At 39.8% G+C, this 19,621-nt stretch overlaps 1 protein-coding gene and 1 long non-coding RNA gene across 4 annotated transcripts; one reads left to right on the top strand and one right to left on the bottom strand.

Annotated features, from left to right (window-relative positions):
- Nucleotides 1-2,449: 2,449 nt before the first annotated feature.
- LOC103458259 (SERTA domain-containing protein 3) lies at nucleotides 2,450-10,703 on the top strand. 2 transcript variants are annotated; one of them, XM_017302649.2, is made up of 2 exons: nucleotides 2,450-2,741; nucleotides 6,048-10,703. In XM_017302649.2, the coding sequence occupies exons 1-2, from the start codon at nucleotides 2,536-2,538 to the stop codon at nucleotides 6,793-6,795; spliced, it is 954 nt and encodes a 317-aa protein (XP_017158138.2). In that variant the 5' UTR covers nucleotides 2,450-2,535; the 3' UTR covers nucleotides 6,796-10,703. The 2 variants fall into 2 exon arrangements, with proteins under 2 accessions (XP_017158138.2, XP_017158140.1); XM_017302651.2 differs by lacking the exon at nucleotides 2,450-2,741 and adding an exon at nucleotides 2,748-2,931.
- A 4,719-nt stretch (nucleotides 10,704-15,422) lies between these two features.
- On the bottom strand, nucleotides 15,423-18,972 carry LOC103458153 (uncharacterized). 2 transcript variants are annotated; one of them, XR_014085832.1, is made up of 6 exons: nucleotides 18,200-18,972; nucleotides 18,003-18,114; nucleotides 16,979-17,036; nucleotides 16,770-16,901; nucleotides 16,056-16,135; nucleotides 15,423-15,724 (listed from the first exon to the last, which is right to left on the bottom strand). It is a non-coding gene; the product is annotated as an uncharacterized LOC103458153 (long non-coding RNA). The 2 variants fall into 2 exon arrangements; XR_532544.3 differs by lacking the exons at nucleotides 16,770-16,901; nucleotides 16,979-17,036 and having other exon boundaries at nucleotides 18,200-18,937.
- Between the last annotated feature and the right edge of the window lie 649 nt (nucleotides 18,973-19,621).

Below are 19,621 nucleotides of genomic sequence, written 5' to 3'. Positions count from 1 at the left end.
GCAGCATTCTAGGCCTTCTAGGCCAACGCGATAATTTCTTAGTGAACCGTTTTTGGACGCAAACGTTTGAGTGTGTTTTTTAAATAAAATTCATAATTTTAATTGCTCACTCGGTAAAACAAGTTTCTGACCTGAACAGCAGTTACTGGACTCTGAATAAGCCTGAGGGCTCATGAAATGGATGGATGATAAAACTGGTATAATGCTCCTGTACTTTTTGTCCTTCACTGCAACTCTTCAGGTTTTCCAGTTCTCTTCTGACACAAATGAATGAATTGTTTGCACGTTTGTGGCTTGTTAAAGATCCCACCCAGTGTTGTAAGTTTTTCACAATTTACATACCTGTCAAATCTCCCGTTCTGACCGAGAAACTACCGTTTTTTAAAACCCCCTTCCTGCCGTGCTCCCTTATTATTTTCCCGTTAAAATCCCGTATTGTGCCGCCCACTCATGACAGTTTCTCTCCCTCCCCGCTCTCACCGCTAGTATAGCCCATCTTACGTTAGTCTTGCCTATTCAGATTCTGTAGCACTGAGAGATACCGACCTAATTCGCTTAAGGGGTAATAAGCAGGGGTGAAAGTAATGGGGTAAGGTAGGGTACTGCGTACCCCAAAAGACTTAGCGGGGTACGTAGTACCTGCAAAAGATGGGAGCGGCTGTCTGCTGTAAAAAAAATATCAATGGATTCACTGTGCAGCCGTGAGTTCACCCACTAATCAGCCGAGACTGATTAGTTTTTCAAGAACAATCTAAAACACGACTTAATCAGTTAATAAATAACTTTTTTTCCCCTCTTCATGTTGTTTCTGAACTCTTCGTGCTTTGAGCAGGGCTGCAACACGTCGATCGCAGAAGGTTGTGAGTCGATCTCAGCGTTAGGTGACAAACTGTGAACGCCGCCAGGACGCTGAGACCAGCACGTCCTCCTCTGATTGGCTTATCACGACGTCCGTAACTTTATTAAAGAACAACAACAACAAAAAAATCAATAAAACGTGTTCAAATTAATGACCCAACAACAATAATAATCTCTGTAATTATTGTTTCAACAAGGTGTTGCGCAATTCTGTGCGTTTTGGTTCCATTACCGAAATAACGAGCAGAGCAGGAGTTTAAAATGAACTAATCAACCACCGCTGTGTTCAGGGGAGGCTTACTAAGGATCGCAAAAATAAATATCAAGACTGAATGTTATGTTTTTAACGTAATCTCTGTTCGGCTTGTGGAGCGCAGGAGGTTGCCATGGCAACGGGTGTGCTTAAATGACAGAGAGAGACGGAGAATAAAAAGGTGCGAGTGGTTTAGAGTTGATCACCTGTTCAGGTTGTTTTACCTTTGTTTACTTTGCCTTAGTCCATCACAGCCGCTGTAGTTTCTGAACGTTCAATAAACGACAAACTTGGACTAATTACCTCGTTCTTTGTGAGTATACATCATTTACAACAAACATCAAATACGGTAAATATGTTTCATTAAATATTTAACAAACAAATGGCTTCTACCGTGATAATTATGTGAAATTAAATTAATTGTCTAATATTAAAAAATAGTTTGGTGCTGTCGGGCTCAGCGTCTAAGAGGCTTTTCCTTTATAAAACAATTTTTTTCCTCTTATTTAGTGGAAATATTGATGTTGATGAGACTTAATAATAACCTTTTTCAAACTTTATAGCTCCACTGTTGAAAATGAGACGCTAACATTCACAAATGAAATTGAAATAAAATCCAATCCAACATCTGGTTTGAGGTTATTCCTCTGAAACCTGTTGGAAGAAAAACATCCAATCTTCAGAAGATGAACTTTAACCTAACAGAGCTCTGTGGTTCCTCCTGTCAGTATGAGAGTCAGGGTGAGGAGGCGCCATGTTAGGAAGATGAAATGGAAGCTGAAGGATCTTCAGAACAAACAGGTCATAATGCTGAGCTACTGATTATTCCTCTTTCTGGACACAGGATCAATATAATCAGTTTAGAAGCTAAAATTAATGGTTATATGCCAGACATGGAAAAGTGGGATGCACTCCATGCCATGATGTTCAGAATTTAGGTCTCATGGCATCTCAAGGTGTCAACATTGCAGCCAGTGGGCTAAAGGAGAACTACTTTCACCCCTGGTAATAAGCAATGGGGTTCGCAGTATTTTTCCCAGGAGTGGTCACGGCCTCCCTTTAGGGGCGGCCCTGTAGGCAACCGAAAGGGAGTTTGATTGACTTTACTTAACCTAGCTCGTAGCATTACTAGAATAAAACGTAGGTAGGGAGAAAATGAAATAAATACTAAACGGGTCATAATAATAATAACTACAACAACAACAATAATATGTTTTTATAGATTGTCTAGAGATCTAAAAAAAAAGTATTTAACAATGTAAAGATAAAAAAAAAAAACGTCTGATGAGACCGCACACGTGTGGCCCGACATGAATCCTATTATTTCCGAGCGGGCCCTGAAGGCATCAGCAGTCCTCCCTGCTTAGCGAGCCGCCTCACATTCGCTGCCCCGTGAGTGGCGGAGGCGGAGGCTTGACAGACGTATGAGCGAGTCAATCTCCTCCGCCCGTGAGTCCCGGTGTCCGCGGCCCACTCCCCGAAGCTCCGCCCCCCCCCCCGCTACTGGGGATGGACTGCACATTCCTCACACTCCGGATCTCGGTAGTATCGAAGCGCCGCGGCGGAACGAAAAGGAGCCGAAGACACGACGGATTTGTACGGCACATGAAGAGTGTCAAGGGCACGTAAGGTTGTTATATTTAAAAATTAATTTTACTACAATTATTTGCAAATTTTGCTGCTTTTTGTTTTTGTTTTTTTACTTGAATTTCAAGGGGAGCCAGTGTGTTCTCACTAAAGTGGGGAAGGGGTCAGCTGTGTTCTCACTGCGTTCTATGCTGACAGAAACAGGCTGCAGACCAAACTGGACTCATTTACAGGTGATACGTGTAAATAGTGTTCTAAATACCAGGCTTCCTTTATTTCGCTTTCGGGTTATTATTATTATTATTATTATTATTATTATTATTATTATTATTATTAATCAAATCAGTCCACAGAAACTTGAATCTTTGGGGTTTGGGGCGCCAAAGTATCACTTACAGGGGAAGCTTCGTGTAATTTGTAAAAGCAAATGAATTGAGGGAGAACCGTGGATAACTGAGGGATGAGTAAAGTCTGTCAGCCTGCAGGGTGTCTGACTGTGAGTCACAACCTTTCAAATGTTCTCAGTCACACGTCTTGCATGGAGGAGACGCACACGTCCAGCCCGGCCACTGGTACAGTTTGTTCGCTGCTCGTGTACAGTAGAAGCAGCAGCAGCAGGTCAGATGTTTGCACATTAGCAGAGAGCCTCCGATTTAAAAGACAAACTGTAATGTGTTTGGCTGGGACTCTTACGTAAGATGGATGCAGAGCTCAAAGTTTGTACCCACTGAATCTCATCAGTGGAGCCTTCACATCCATTTATTCACACCATTGGAACTTTTTTTTTTCACATGACAACTTCTTCTGTTGGGATTTTATGTGACAGACCGACAGGAAGTGATGCGTAATTATGAAACGAAAGGAAAACGATGAAATGTGTTTTTGTTGTTGTTGTTGTTAAATAACAAAACTAAAGAGTGTTGACATTATAACTGCGCATTTAGAGACTACAGATCGAATTTCCGGTCTTGTCGTATATCGGGTTCAGGTCTAGACTTTGACTGGACCATTTTAACATCTGGAAATGCTTTGTTCTGAGCCGTCCTGCAAGCTGCGCACCAATAAATCGGATTTCCTTCATTTGTTGGGTGATCGACGATCGGCCAATACATACGTAAAACCGATTTTATCCACCGATCTGCAAAGGTCTGAAAATCAGTCACTGTCCATTTTTGCTCTGCTACTGTCAAGACAGTGCAGGTCTGGCCATGCTGCAGACATATTTGTAAAAGCTGTCACCCTGTCGTGACAGTTTAATATGAGACAGACAGATAATCTGTGAAAAAAAAAATCCAGCTCCTCCACCTCCTCCCTAAGCAGCTATTGCCTTCTGCAGAAATGCACCTTGAAAAACAACCAATCAGAGCCAGGAGGAGGGTCTTAGTGCTGTCAATCAATTTCACACACAGGCTGCTCAATGTGCTAATGGCGAAGAAACAACTTAAATAAAGTCAGAGGAAATCTGTTTATCCGCCGTTATTGGTGGCCATGCTAACTAGTCTGAGCATTCACGGCGGGCTCTGCTATCAGGGAGCGTAGCAGAGAAAAGTGTGGGTAGCGCATACACAAGGGTGATTGTCAGAGCTAACACCCTCCTCCTGGCTCCTATTGGTTATTTCTGTTGTTAGCGCTGGGAGAAGGCAGAGGAGCTTGATTATGTGTCTTATTTTATGCTGCAACAATATAGTGACTGTTTTAACAAATATGTAAAAAACATATTTTTTTATAAAGTTACATAATGCAGCTTTAACAACAGTCACCTCACTGTTGTCAACTTAGTGACTTTGTTGCTATATTTTGCGACTTTTCAGACAAACAAAACATCAAAACAAATCACTATGGGCCAAAATGTATTCTACTGTAACTTTGGTTGAATGTTTTTAATGTAGGGAGGATAACCTTCACTTCAGTCTCAGTTACTATGTTAAAAGTAAATTTGAATTAGGTGTGCTTCTACTGGTTTGGAACAAGTTAACCAGGCTACGCAAAGTCTAATTTTGTTAGACGTTGACTGTAATAAACAAGATGTAGAGGTTGTTGCAAGTTACTGGACTGAACCACACATTTCAGAAAAAGTGGAGAGAGTTCTCCCCTCCAAGCTGGAGGTTTGGCCTCTGAAATGTTTCTGAGCCGTTCACCACCACCAGCTCCCAACCCAGCCTGGAGTGCCTCCAGCCAGCCACTCCAGCCTCACCGTCCTCCCCGCCGAGCTGGAAGTTTGGAGTTTCATGCCTCTGGTGATGGAAAACACGCTGAATGTTTGGCAGTTTCCATCATGTTTCAGGGTGAAGTGGGTGCATGTTTGGAGCAGTTGGTGAAATTGTTTACTTCTGGTAAATTATAATGTTTTTCTACTTTGTCGTGGAAAAACGTGACAGAAATTGTGATTTGTTGTTGCAATGCTCGTCTCTGATTATGTTGTTATTGACAAGATTTTATCTTTTGCTGTTGAGTACAGCAAAAGATCATTTACTTCAGAAAATGTTCACAAATTTGCTGAAGTAGCCTGTTGGATTCTAGGCAAGTTTTGTTTTTATATATTTATTTTATATATTGTTTTTATATATTTATGAATTTAGTGTATCATAAGCAGACATACTGTTCTAGAGGTATGGTGATCAAAATTTGAAGTCCATTTCACCAGTTTTAGCAGAACACTGACTAATGGAACTGCTAATGAAGCACATTTTTTGACAGGATGTTTTAAACTACTGAACATTTCAAATAGGAAAACCTCAGAAACCACAGCAGCCTGTCGCAGCAGAAAAACTAAATTTGTGCCATTTTAGCTACAATAACTCTTTCTAGAAATTTTGAATGAATATGAGTGACAACAGTATTTAATTACCCTTTGGGACCAATGAAGTATTTTTGAATTTGAAATGAATTTGAATTTTGGCCTTGAGAAGGTTGACATATTAATGTTTAGCTGTCTGGCTGCAGATATGATCATATTTTAGCATTAGAGGTGCACCGATTGCATTTTTCTGGCCGATTGCTCATCTTTAAAATGCCTGACCTGTCGATTCCGATTTTGGCAGTTACTGATTTTTGTGTCTAAAACGATAGTAAATATTGAAATAAAGTTGCTGAGTTGGCAACAGTGGGATGACTATTGCTAACTGCAAACATGCAGACCTGGTGGGTCAATCTGACAGTCTCTCTCACAGCAAAAGAGGACAGTGTTTGATTTTCAGACCTTTACAGAGGTAGATAAGATCGGCTTCACATGTAAGCATTGGCTAATCCCTGAAAGTTAAGGGAATCGAGGATGATTTATCGGCGCACCCCCAGTTAGCATGTTGTTCAAATGTTTTGTCCCTGATGATATCTCTATGAATCGCTGCAGGTCAATGTTGGGTCGAGGTGTGAAGCGGAAGTGGAGCAGCCTGGAGGCCGAGCAGCTCCCCGATGCCGCAGCGTTGGAGGACAAGAGGCTGGACACAGCGTTGGAGGACTCAGAGGAGGACAGAGGGGACCGACGGTCCAGGACCGACGCTGGCCACCTGCAGCAGCGGCAGCTGGTGCTCAGCCTCTGCCTGGAGAAGCTGCAGCACTACCAGGCCGGCGTGGAGCTCAGCTTGCGGCGCTCCGTGCTCCTCATCAACACGCTCAGGCAGATCCAGGAGGAGATGCGGAGCGACGGGACGGACGTGCGACTCGGCGGCATGAGCCCCGACGCGCGGCTCCTCAGGGACGACTTTAGGGAGGACGAGTTGGTCACGTGCCCCGGTTGCACGGAGGGAGACGCGGAAGGCCTGTCTCCCCCGCCGTCCCCTGAACCGACAAACACCGCCCCCACGGACCTACAGAAACCTCCGCCCAACACAATCGGTCACACCTTTAGCGATGCGGGAAGCGCCATGGGCTACCTAAGTGACCTCGCCCTAGATGATATCTTCGAGGACATTGACACGTCCATGTATGAGACTTCGGAACTGCCGTCTGCCTGGGCGGCCGGCTCCCTGTGGCCGGTCAGCATGTCCTTCTGGCCCGACGACGACGTGAAGCCACGTTCCTCGGCGGGAAGCCTCCAGTCGTGTCTGCTGGACCTGAACGAACTGGACCACATCATGGAGATTCTGGTGAAGTCCTGATCTCCATGACAACGTCACGTGCAGCCAGTCGATCTGAGGTGTGAAGGTTCTGGATTCTGGATGTTTCACACTCTGAACATGTGCAGACATGAAGCTGAATGACGCTCATCCCTCGTTAACGAGGAACCAGATATGCACTTATTGCTCGTGCCTCAAAGTAGACAAAAAATATTTATTACAACTTTTAGTATAATTTGCATATGAATTATAGATGTACTGATCCACTTTTTTCACAACCAATACCAATATTGATACCGATACCGATATCTAAGGTTTAGATCCAATCCGATGCAGAAAAACAGCTGAATTGACTTAAAATGTTTTTTTTAAACACAGACATAAATGTGCTGAATTACAAATTTATTTGCTAATTCTGCACCAGAACAGCTCACAGAAATACACCAATAGCTTCACTAGCTGGTCAAACATGGAAAAACATTTGTTCAGGCAGTGTAATTAGGAGAGGAACAGTTGATAAAACTGATAAAAACAACAGGTTGACTATTTTAGTCGAACATGTAAAAACAAACTGCAGCAAACCTTTAAAATGGTTCAGAAAGAGCAATTAGGGATTATAAATATAATGTAAAATAAATAATAAAGCAGCAAACAGAATTTGACTGAGTAGGTCTGCCTTTATTGATTGTTCACATTGTCCCTGATAGCTGATCTATAATTTTTTTCAATATTTGAACTGATACAGATATTAATATGGGATCAGTGCATCTCCAGTATGAACATTTATGTACATATAGGCGTTGGCTTATATGAGAGTCTCACAGTATGCTAACATTGAACAGACATACCAGTTTCATGCGGTTGTGACGCTCCTTTATGTTTCCACATGCTGATTGTTCAAGTTTTACGTGACTGGAATTATTTTCAAAAATCTGAAAATGTGTTTTTGTTTGTTTGTTGTTTTTAAGTGATGGGAAAAGCAGTAGCCTTCTTTTGGCCAACAGTAGGGCGGTGTTAAGAAACAAGTGGGGGGAGGGGTCAAGACTCTGTTACGCTCTGCAGCACAGTTTTGACCAGAAACATTTTAACATTTTGGACTCAGGCTCGGAAAATGTTTACGGAGTGGTTTTTGATTTGAGATCAGCAGATTTATAGGTGATACTGTCCGTGAAGTCAAACTTCGTGTAGCAACCGGTAGAATATATTTTCTGCCGCTTTCAGAAGCGGACCAGGAGCTCTTTATCTTGATAACAGATTGTTTTAGCTGTGAGGCGAACCAAAGACTATGCCATGTTTGTGTTCCTTCACTCAGTCAAAGCGTAGTTTTTCGGAGATCTGCTGTAGTGAAGCTCTGTGTGTCAAACGACAGCTGTGGACGAAGGAACCTGAGCGGCCATGAAGGCTGCGTCACTCAGTCTGTCAGATCAGACCTGGGTTGATAATTAATTAAAGTCCCTTCAGTTACTCAAGAGGCTGTGCTTCAGCCAGCCAGGAGGGCAAAGGCCTGACTTTCCTGTTAGTTATGGGACTGAAAGCTTTCTTTTTATGGAATGCCAAAAGTGCCACAATTAAAAAAAACAAAAAAAAACTTAATTATTGTTTATTTATGCCATGTTAAAAATCTAATTGAAAATAGAAACATCATCTGAATGACTTTTTAAATATACAATGAACTCAAATAATTATATTAATATTTATTTTTAATTTATTTATGTTCATGCTCACAGTGCATCAAATGCATAATTTAATCTGTAATGCTGATCAAATAAACCTTTGCATCTGATTGGTCAACCTGCACACCAGCTAAACATGCCAATGATAGTAGAGTTTCTAAATTGCTGTTGTGTAAAATTACAAAAACAAAAACTATGAAAAGAAATGTACTTTTAAATTTTTTTTAATTATATTTCACAAATAATATATTCGTGTCTGAATTCATTACACTTGTCATTTAACAATTTATTATTTTAGTTGTGGCACTTTTGGACTTCCATGTACTGCACCCACTTGACCCTTTTTGCGGGAAAAAGAAGTTGCAGTTGTATTGTTGAGTATTTTACTACAATCTTGTGGTCAAAACAAAAACCAGATGTAATTTTTAAAAAATGTTTATTTTTTTGGCAGCAAAAATAAGAATTTTTCTTCTTTGGTATGTAAAAGGTGAAATATTGGTTGTTTTGGAATGTTTTAATCTAATGTTATTTTTTATTTATGACTGATAAACCGGCCTCAAACTGCAGTAGATGTGCGAGTTTATTGTGTGAATGTAAGTTTAACTTATAATGTTTGTTTGTTTTGATCTCTTGGTGGGATGGCTGCTGTTGACACAAATCTACCAGTTATTGTTATGGCAGCTTGTGTTTTGGGGAAATCCAGCATTACATACAAGCAGGAAAATTGTGAACTGTTTAATTTTTTTTTAATTGATAAATGTAATCCTAGCTGTGATTGACAATAGGAAACTTTGCCATGTCCTAAAATTGTAAATGACAACATTTAAGCCTATGTACTCTTAAGGCCTTGTGCTTTTTGTATTCTGGCGACGGGAGGGTTTTTTTAAACAGTTTTGTACTTGTTTCTACCTGAAACTGCAATCTTGTGTCCAGGAAAGGGGGAGGTGGGAACATAGGGAGCGAATCACCATCTCGATCTTCACTATTTGCAGTTTGCTACTACTGCATATTAGCGCCTTTGCAAATATTGGGGAGAAAAAGTAGGAGTAGATTTCCGAGAAAAAAACTCAGAAATTCTGAGATTACTCTCAGAAATTTTTTAGAAAAAAGTCAGAAATATCTGAGTTTGAAATGTTGAAAATTTCAGAAAAAAGAACTCTAAAATTAATTTAAAAAACAACAACAAAGAAATCAAAACAGAAATCTCTTGAGTTTGAAAAATCAAAAATGTCTGAGAAAAAACTCAGAAATTTGGGCTTAATATAATAGGGGTGTTTTCTTCGGAAATGTACTCCTTTTTTTTCCCTATCTAAATTGGCCCTAATACGCCGCCGTAGTTTGCTCTTCTTCTACCTCGGGTTTGTTGCTAGTTTACCTGGACACTCCTGCTTTACCTGCGCTTCGCTCCTCAGAGCCATACGCCGATTGGCACAGACTTTTCTTGTGTGGCTTTTTTAATATATATATATATATAATTGTTTTTGTAACTCAGCTCTGTGCTCTCCGACCAAAGTAACCCCCTCCCCTCCCTCCTCGTCTCTTGTGGAAAATGTGCCTTACTACTGAACCGAACATGTTTATTTGTGCCGAGCTGTTTTGTTGCTGTCTGAGCTTCTGCCTCGCCGTAGAGAAACCTGAGACTTTGTTATGTAAAGCACTCAAAAGCAAGGACTGTTTTTTTCCCCCCCACCCTCGTTCTCCTTGGCCATTTTCTGCGCTCGCTGAATACTACAAGCATATGAGCTTAATGTATCCTGACAGCGAACTAGCTGAGGGAGGCGGTGGTGCGGTGGGCTGAGAGGGAAAAACAAGAGGAGGAGGAGGAGGAGGAGGAGGGAGGAAGCAGTTTTTACGTCAGCGGCTCGTCAGGAGGGGTTTGGAGCTTGTTTTTTTGCCCAGACTCAGACCAGCGACCAATCACATGAGATGGGTGAGGAGCTCCAACAATTTGTTTGTTTTTTTTGCTCCCGACTTTCAGTGTGATACAGCTCGATTGTAGCTTGTGAGAAATAATAATAATAAAAACCTGCTTTCTGTCTACCTAACCTGAACACAATAAACCCCGAAGTTGTTCCATTATTTATTATATCATCAAAGTACATGATGTCGCATTAATCTGTAAAGAAAAAGCTGTATTTTGATGCTGATCATGGTGTAAATGTCACAGAAGGAAGTGTTTTCGCTTACTAATATTATAATTCTTTTATGTATTTTTGTGGAATGTTTCATAGATTTTTTCCCCCCCTCCAGTACTACAATAAAAATCCTCACAAACTGCTTTTGTGTGTGAACAAAGGTGATTTATTAGTTCATCGTTAATTGAAAAGCAAAATAAGTCTTTTATTTTCTGAATTCCATAATAATAAAAGCACTTTTTTTTGTCAATTTTAAAAGAAAATATAAACTTCAAATTAAGAGGTGCCTTCAAACAATTTGCTCAGAAGATGACGTCATGACTTTGTAGGGATTTGATAAGTTAATTCACAATGCTTGAGCTGCAGTTGTGGATGATTGTAAGGCAACGCTCTATTTTTGGCTACAATATGCATGAAGGTGCTGTTCATGCAAATATATGGAATTATATGAAAATCATTAAACCGACCAGGAAGGAGATCAGTTTTGTTACAGAGAGATAAATGAGTTTTGATACATATTTAACATACATTGTAAAGTGTTATTATTCTCATTAGTATCCTCAGATCTGTGCCTCCGTTGGCCACTGGGGGACGCTTGTGAGCCTTAGTACTCCATCTCAACTGTAGAAATAAGGGTGGCAGGATGTGTTGGTATTTTGCTGAAAGAGGGACTGGTGCACTGCACAATATGGATGGCAGCATAAGTAAAGAACATTATATGGACTTATTGAAGCAATGTCTTAATATATTAAACTAAATAGTTAGAGCTACAGAGAATAAATTCTTAGCATGTCACCACATCAATTTAATGGCTTCAGTTATAAGCACAAGATCTAAATGTGAGAAATAACAAATTATTAAAAGCCTAACACCACCTCAAAATAATAAGTTAGAAAAAGCTGAAGGTTTTATTGATATAATTGGAATCTCATCATTTGTTAGCATAAGTTTTATTTTTCTCTTAACTAATTATAGTCACCGACTCGCAGCGACAGTCGCTAGCGCTGTGAATCATAACACAGCTCAGTCGATGCACCTCTCCAGCTTTTGGTGGAAACTTTTAACTGCATTTTTTGAATTTCCTGGCTGTATAGAATTGCAATAATCCATCTTGTACGCTTTTATTTTCTATGTGTTTCAGGTACAGCACGCAAAAGAAAGATTGTTGATACCACATCGATCATAAACAACAAAGGACCAAGAATAGGTCCTTGTGGAACTCCTGTAGACACAGAGCAGGATTATCTTCCTTCATTTCTGCTGACTGCTGATACAAAGTGTTGTACTGTATAACCAGCCACGCATTAACAAGGAGTTTATCCTAAAATTATGTGTGCTAATAGACATGCTTGTCTTCCCCACCCACAGAGTTTTATTTGGTCTGACAGGCAAATGTTCCCCATCATTATCTGCCCCCAGACTGGCTAATGCTTCTGCATTAATCTGAAGTATTTATAGGTTACATAACGTAGAATTCCAAGCAAAAAAAGAAAAAAAAAAAAGAAAAATCACAATACATGTATTTGATCACATGTAACTATATTTCGAAAAGTCACAGGTGGGGCTAAAATATTTCCCCTTTCTTTTTACCTAATGTCGGGTGTGAAATAGAAGCCAAGTCTGCCCTCTAGTGGCCACTTCACAACATGACACATTTCCATTTAGAGTCAGGATGACAGTGCACGTTCAAAAAAGGAAAAAAAAAGATGTAGTTTCCCAGTGTTTGTTGTTGCAGTCTCTTTGCGGCTGTGTGTTTTCAGGCAAGCTGATCCTTGTGCAAAAAGAGTGTGTTCCAGTGAGGAGCGACGGTTTCTGGAAACGAACAGGAACACGTCTCAGTTACAAGATTGAGAGCGTAGCTTATATTTCATGTACGCTGTTGGAGCACGCAGGTCTGCATCATCACAGTTCAACCTCCTGTACTGGGTTGGCCCAGTTCAGCTTCTTCTACAGGGGAGCAACAGACTGTGGAGGAAACTCCACTGTGCTATGGCCTTAGGACTGTGAAAGGTCTTAGCCCAGGTTTATGTGACTACCGTTAGACTGTCGGGCAAACCACTGGGTCAGAAATGAATAAAGCTATCCATATCTTTGTATTTATGAATTCAATAGGAAGCTATTTTATTTCTGGATGAACCCACAATAAAATCTAACAGCAGACTGAAACATAGCTATGGCCTCACAGGTTTCCTTAAAGCTGCACTATGTAACTTTTAGGTATATTTCTACATATTTATTAAAGCTACCACAATGTCACGATTGTATGCTATGAGAAAGATAATTTGTGAAATTTCTTTTAGCTCCTTTGTCTTCTCCCAGTGCTAACTGCAGAAATACACCACTCAGTGAGAAACAACCAATCAGAGCCTGGAGGAGGGTCTTAGTGCTGTCAATCACTCTTGTACTCACCTTCTCCCCCTTGTTCTATGCTACGCTCAAGCTGGTACACCACAACATGGCCTGCCACGAATGCCAAGGGTAGTTAGCGTGGCCACAGACAACGGCTGATAAGCAGTTTTCCTCTAATGCTAAGTTTGCTTCTCCGTCATTAGCACATTTAGCAGCAAGTACATGAGGTTGACTGACAGCACTAAGCCCCTCCTCCTGGATCTGATTGGTTGTTTCTGACCAGGAGCGATGCATTTCTTTAGACAGCAATAGTAACTCAGGTAGAAGGTGGAGGACATAGGCGTAGGAAGCGGGGGGACAGGGGGGGCATGTCCCCCTCAATATTGGAGAGGGTCACATTCGTCCCCCCCAATAATTTCACCGCAGTTGCGAAGAATTTTAAAATCTTCCACTCACATGCTTTTATTTTGAAGGCGCACAACAGCGCATTCAGCAGAGCGCTTCCTCCATAGACCAGGATGGAAGAGTAAAGGCCACAATATACAAAATATAAGCTCCTAGTTTACATTTCAGCAACACAAAGCCGTTCACAATGCTTTATTTGATAAAAACATCACACAGTCATCAACTGTGAAACAAGCAACGCCACCATCAGAATCATCAAATCACATCATAACAGCATCATACAGTCACCAGTTGGGAAACTGGGGAATATGAATAGGTTTCAGAAATGTGAGCTTTGCTTCATGTTTTTTCTAGTTTTGTTTCTTTCTCAGATTCAGTGCTTTGGGTTTCTCTGGATTCCAGCAAGCAGGGTTTGTGGGTGAGAGGCCACGGCTGCTGCTGCTGCAGGAATTCAGGGAGTGGCCACAGGCGAGGAGGAGCAACACGTGCACCACGGCACACAACCGCAGCTAACACGAAGCCACACCTATCCTTCCATCTATCGATGCAGTGCTTCAGTCTGGGTTTACCTTCTTTTTTTTTTCTTTCTTTCTTTTTTTTTTTTACCCCAGCACACATCAGCCTGCTGTGGTGCAGTGAAGTACTCAGGCTTTGGGCCCAGTAAGCCTCAGTGTGTCAGGCTGACTCAGCACACTCAAAGAATAAACAAGCCGAGCTGCTGCTGCTGCAAAACAATGGGATGGATCGGATGGACTGATGTTCACACGGACCCAGCAGCACTTAGATAGAGATGTCAGATGTATTTATTTTTATAGACATACATTTCAATGCAGCAAACGATGTGCCGTGTCGACAGAAATATATGGTAGTTTGACGTTTTAAAGTACTTTATATCTTACTCATACATACTCAAAATACTATGTAGCAAATGCTCAGTATAAACACAATAAAAAGTATAATACTTTTTACTTTTTCTTAAAAAAAAGTAGTTCATAGTCAAACATTAAATAAATTTATCTTACATTGATCGGACAAAACATGATTTAAAACTGTATAACCAGCTCTAGCTAAGCATAGACTGGCTCTCTAAAGCTGCTTTGATAGAGAAAATGTGGTGTAACTCATTACATTCAGATGTCACCAACTTAGTCTATTTAACTTAATCTCAGACTCAGGTTAAATACACAGGGTTTCTGCAGGTTTCAGCAAGTCAAATGTAAGACTTTTTAAGATATTTAGGAGATGGTTGGGGAAACTCGCTGCATTTCAACCAATCATAGGAAAAACTGAAACTCCTGGGGTCTGTGTGGCTCTTGGCAGGTTGTCACTCAGCATATGGCTCTCTACAACCTTAGCAATCGTAGCGCCAAACTTAAAAGTTTTTTTGCACTTCACCTCTTGTTGATTGGCTAAAGAAGCGACCCAGTGGTGAATACGAGTAACCAACTCATATTCATCATTTTGCTGAAGTCAAAAAAGCTAGCTAGCGAGGGTATATTAGCAGCTAACTAGCCATGGCCTCAACAGACAGTCCCACAATAAAAAAAACTACATGAACTACTTCTGCCACAAAAAACTTTAAGACCTGGGATTAATGCATTTAAGGCCAACTTACATTTTTTAAAAATTAATTTAAGATATTTTAAGGTCTTCATGTTAAACACACAAAATTAAGTTTTTTTAAGGATGTGAGTACACAGCGATACAGTTATTTTCTTAAGACCTCACATGTTCATTGTAAACTACAGAGAATCATGAAGACCAAACAATGCGGCAGACTGGACGTTTTCAGAAGGTTTAGGTCATAAAACAATATCCTACGTTGTGGACGTCTTTCTGTTTGTAAAGTAAAAAGTATTGGACAAATTCAAACCTAAAACATCACAGAAGCAGCTTTAGCTTCAGTGACAGCTGTAGAGCTCTTGTTTGCAAAATAGCAGCCATTTTGTGCTCATTCTAACACAAGTATAGACTGATCTCAACCATTCTGTTGCAGACGACCTCTCAACCTTATTCTTCATCTGTCTTGGTCTTCACATAAAACCTCATTAAGATACTTTTCAGTAAAATTAAACGGTTGCAACAACGTGACAAAATGTGAAACAGATGAAGTGGGATTGATACATTTGTACGTCACTTTAAGCACTCATTGAGTTGTGCGTGTTGATGTAGAATGTGGAGGCCAAGTCAACACCTTGACCATGTGTTGCTGGAGCGACGTGGCAGGGCTGATTATCCTGCTGGAGAAGGCCACAGTCAGGGAATAACGGGGCTGCGCTCTGTTAGCAACGCCATTTAGCTGGAACGACTCAAAGTAACATCCACATGACTGTCAGGACTCAAGGTTTCCAAGGATAACATGACCCAAAGTATTTCACTGCCTCTGCCAGCTTTCTGTCTTCTCTGAAGCTACAGGGAGAGAGAGAGAGAGAGGGAAAGAGATAGAGAGAGAGAGAGAGAGAGAGGGAAAGAGAGAGAGAGAGAGAGAGAGAGAATAAGTAAAAGAAAAGGGCAGAAGCAAAAGAGACCTAAAAGTTGGATGCTTTCCACAAACATTTCCTGTTTAGTTTCTGATTGTCTAAACAAATGACCTTCTAAATCTGACCTGCGCTGCATTGCTCAATGAGGGTGATCATGTATTTTCCAGCATAACGTGTCATTGATTGTACAGCACAATCAAGTAACCATGTTACCTTCCGTTGTTATGAAAAAGAAACTTGGTTTTGCATCATAGCTCTACCTGAAATTGGCCTCTGTCTCTTTAAGAAGCTCCTCCTGCTTTGGACACGCCCCCTTCATGCATTTCTTAGGACTGTTGAACTGAGAAGCACAGACACGTTCAACAAATTAGAAAGTTATTGACGTATCAATTTATTTCAGGAACTTTATCAAAAAGTGAAACAGATGATTAGTAATAACACATAAATAGATGTTTTATAGCTTTTATTTCTGTTACTTATGATGATTTTCTACTTAGAGTTAATGAAAACATGACATTTAATTTTAGAATATTACATCAGACTAATAATGAAAAAAGCTATCCTTTAAAACAGAAGTGTGCATAAAGTATGTTTAATGCCTGTTTTACCTGTTTAATGGTTATTTTTAAAAGACACCTTTATGCTGCTGCCGCTAGTCTGGAGGAGCTGAGTGGTTGCCAAGGGAGATTAAAGGATTTCTCAAACATGCATGCAACAAATAATCAAAGCAACACTCCAGGTATGATTTTAATGAAAGAATAACATGATAACACGATGTGAAGCTTAGAAAAGCTTGATCTAGCTTAAAAGAATGACTGAAGTCTTGCTACTAATCATGCTTTGACTTCTTTTCGAATACAAAAAGATGAGGGGAAGTTTCTGAAAGATTCATGACCCTCAGGATCAAATTCCTGTCTGGAAGGGACACATTCCTGCAAAGCGTGAAGATTTAAATACAGGCTGTGAATCCTGACCTGAACTCTCGAGTTTACGGGGAAATGGATTTAAACCCGAATCCTCCAACCAAAGAGGGTCCTGTTCAGACTTCATGACAGAACAAATTAGCTGTTGGTATGTTGTTTTTCTCCGCAACGTCCAATGACCGTCTGTTAGAGTGAGACAGAACCCGGTCAGTGGGAGATGTATGTCTAATTGAAACGGGAAATAAGGGGAAGTCACTGACCAGGTCAGCTGCAGGCAACCATTGGAAAGCAAGTGGTACAGTAGATCTTCTGGTCTTTCTGGGGTTTTTTTGTTTCAGAGAAGCAAAATATCAAATCATCTGAGAATCATTTTTGAGAGAGGTTTTTCAGAGGTTATGGCTGACATGTTTTCGAAAGGCGAACAAGTTTAAATTTACTGTGTGTTTTCTCAAATATACAGAATCAAAGATGCAAGTACAGACTCAATGCAAGTTCAACGGCTGCTTATGGATCCAAATATTGTTTTTAGTTTGCTACTCCTATGAGGTTAAAATTAGCAGCCATAATAACTGTAAGTTGAAAGCTGAGGATAATGATAGTATGTAATTTACATACATAAAGTAGCTTATAGGAATGATAAATCATCTGGTGTTGACATGGTAGTATGGGGGGACCCAAATGAAAATATGCGCTGGGCCTCAAAAAAGCTTGGGCCGGCCTTGTGTCCACCCCAAAAACATCTGAAAATGAAAAAAAAAGTCCCATAGTAAGTTGGAGAGAAATATCTTTTTCTTCTTCCCCCCTTTTTTGAATGATTAACCACTCTTAAAAAGAAGAGAAGAAAATGATATCTGATTAAAATTGGTTTAATTGGTTGATTTCCTACCTTTGTAACATAGTGCTCAATCTTAAAAAAGGTCGATAGCAGAACCTTCCATCACATTTTAATGTTTTGGGAATTATTGTCCTGCTAGAACATGTGATTGTCTACAAGTTTAAACAAGCTAAACTTGTAGACAGAGACAGATTATAGAGACAGAGAGCTGAACGCAGCTCTCTGTCTCTATAATCTTACCCACTTCAGGCTGTTCAGCAGTAACTGAGTTTCCATTACAAATGTATGCAAAACTTTATTGATATTTCACAAATGTTGAAAAAAACACCTGTGGATTTTTGACAATAAGTTAATGTTTTTTGTTGTCTGCTTCAAAAGCCTCCAGAATATGATTTCAAAATCAGCAGCACATTTGATCAGCTGGTTTCCCAGTTTTGTGGTTAACTTACCATCCAGAACCACTTGCTGCATTCCTGTTGGTTATCCAGGAGGCTCCACTTCTGCTTTTCACTTAAGCAACTCATTATTCTAAGAGGTGACTGATTTCTGAGACATACAGAACTGAGAAAATATTTTTTAAAAATTATTTTCAAAGACTGACTCTGTTGATAATAATAATAATGATGAAGGTGACGGAGGTACTTACTGTACGGCATGGCCTCCGTGGCTCCACAGGTCAATCTAATTTTCACAAATGCATTACAAATGTCGCTAATTAAAGGTTATTATTTGTCGTGTGGGTGAGTTCACGCATGCAGATGTGCTTTCACCAGCACACATGCAGTTCCGTCATGTGGCGACCGCATGAATCGGTGGCGTGGTTCAATGAACACGTACTCGACCTGAGAGCCTCCCATGACCACCGCTAACCATCTGTTGTCTGTTGCTGTGGCAACCGTAAACAAACGAAGTCATGAAATGTGAAATTTCTTGCTGGTTGGAGTGTTTGTTATGGTCCTTTTCCTACACATTCCAACAATTTCACTGATAAGGACTATAGAACGGCGGCTCCCCCCACAATTATTTGATTGTATATTTTTAGATAAGAGTTGAACCAGCCTTAATGCGACATTAGTTGGGGATTAGCACTTTATAAATAAACAGAACTGAACTGAATGAATTTTAAATTCGCACCTACCTTTCCTGGACGTTGAACTAAAAATGATTTAAATGATATGATTTTCACTTAGGTAAATTCAGTATTTACAAGAATAAAGTGGTTACCAAGGAAACTCTTCAACTTCATAGTCATGTCAGCGGGCTACAGACAGATCTTGAGCTAGCTAAGGTTTGAATTATTGTTCTTACTGTACATGTTTTGAGCAGGTTTAAATAATAAACAGTGTCATTCAATAAATTAGAATATTATTGAAAAGTTCATTTATTTGAATAATAAAATTATTCAAATAATAATTTGAATGATGTGGATTAATTACAAACTGATGTTTTCAGGCCTTTATTTTTGTTTAAATTATGAATTTTCACATATTGCGAATGAAAAGAATTATGTTGAAGAATAAAATATGACATCACACTAATAAATATTTGTAAATGTGTAGATTAAAAGGTATGCTTAATACCTAGTAAAAGGCTGTCATTTTCAAAAAGTACCTTTGTTCTGGCTCATCAAAACAAATATTCAAATTGACTATAAATGTATTTTGTTGTTGCTGTTGGTTTTTTGTGGCTGTTGTCTTGTCCAGGACAAAGAAGATCGACACAACTACTTTACTCAAATGTTCTGTTGTCTTTCCCATTTTTTAAGGTTGGAGGAGAGAAATGTATATCCCTGAACAAAAAGATATGACATATAACGAAATAAAACTTTCAAAAATACTGTGATTAACCTGAAAAAAGGGGCGAAAAAAGTTTTATTAGGTTACTAACATTCAGCTTTAGTAAAACTGCAACCCTGAGCAAGTGGTCAGGCACTGCTCCCGACTTTATGTTGTGGTTTTAACTATAAAATACAAATTCAGCTATATCAAACTATATGAACGTACACAAGAAATCATCAGCACTGGGATTTTTGAATAATTTCTTTTAATTAATTGACAAAAGGAACATT

The sequence above is a fragment of the Poecilia reticulata genome, chromosome 22, assembly GCF_904066995.2.
Source record: "Poecilia reticulata chromosome 22, P_reticulata-male-v2, whole genome shotgun sequence".
Taxonomy (NCBI): Eukaryota; Metazoa; Chordata; class Actinopteri; order Cyprinodontiformes; family Poeciliidae; genus Poecilia; species Poecilia reticulata.
Note: the sequence above shows the minus strand (reverse complement) of the source record. Positions and strands in the feature narration are given on the sequence as shown.

Excerpts from the sequence above, each read along its gene's own strand:
- LOC103458259 (XM_017302649.2), top strand. The coding sequence starts at position 2,536 with ATGAGCGAGTCAATCTCCTCCGCCCGTGAGTCCCGGTGTCCGCGGCCC. Across the intron at positions 2,742-6,047 it reads GAGTGTCAAGGGCACGTAAG|GTCAATGTTGGGTCGAGGTG; the intron begins GTTGTTATATTT and ends GAATCGCTGCAG.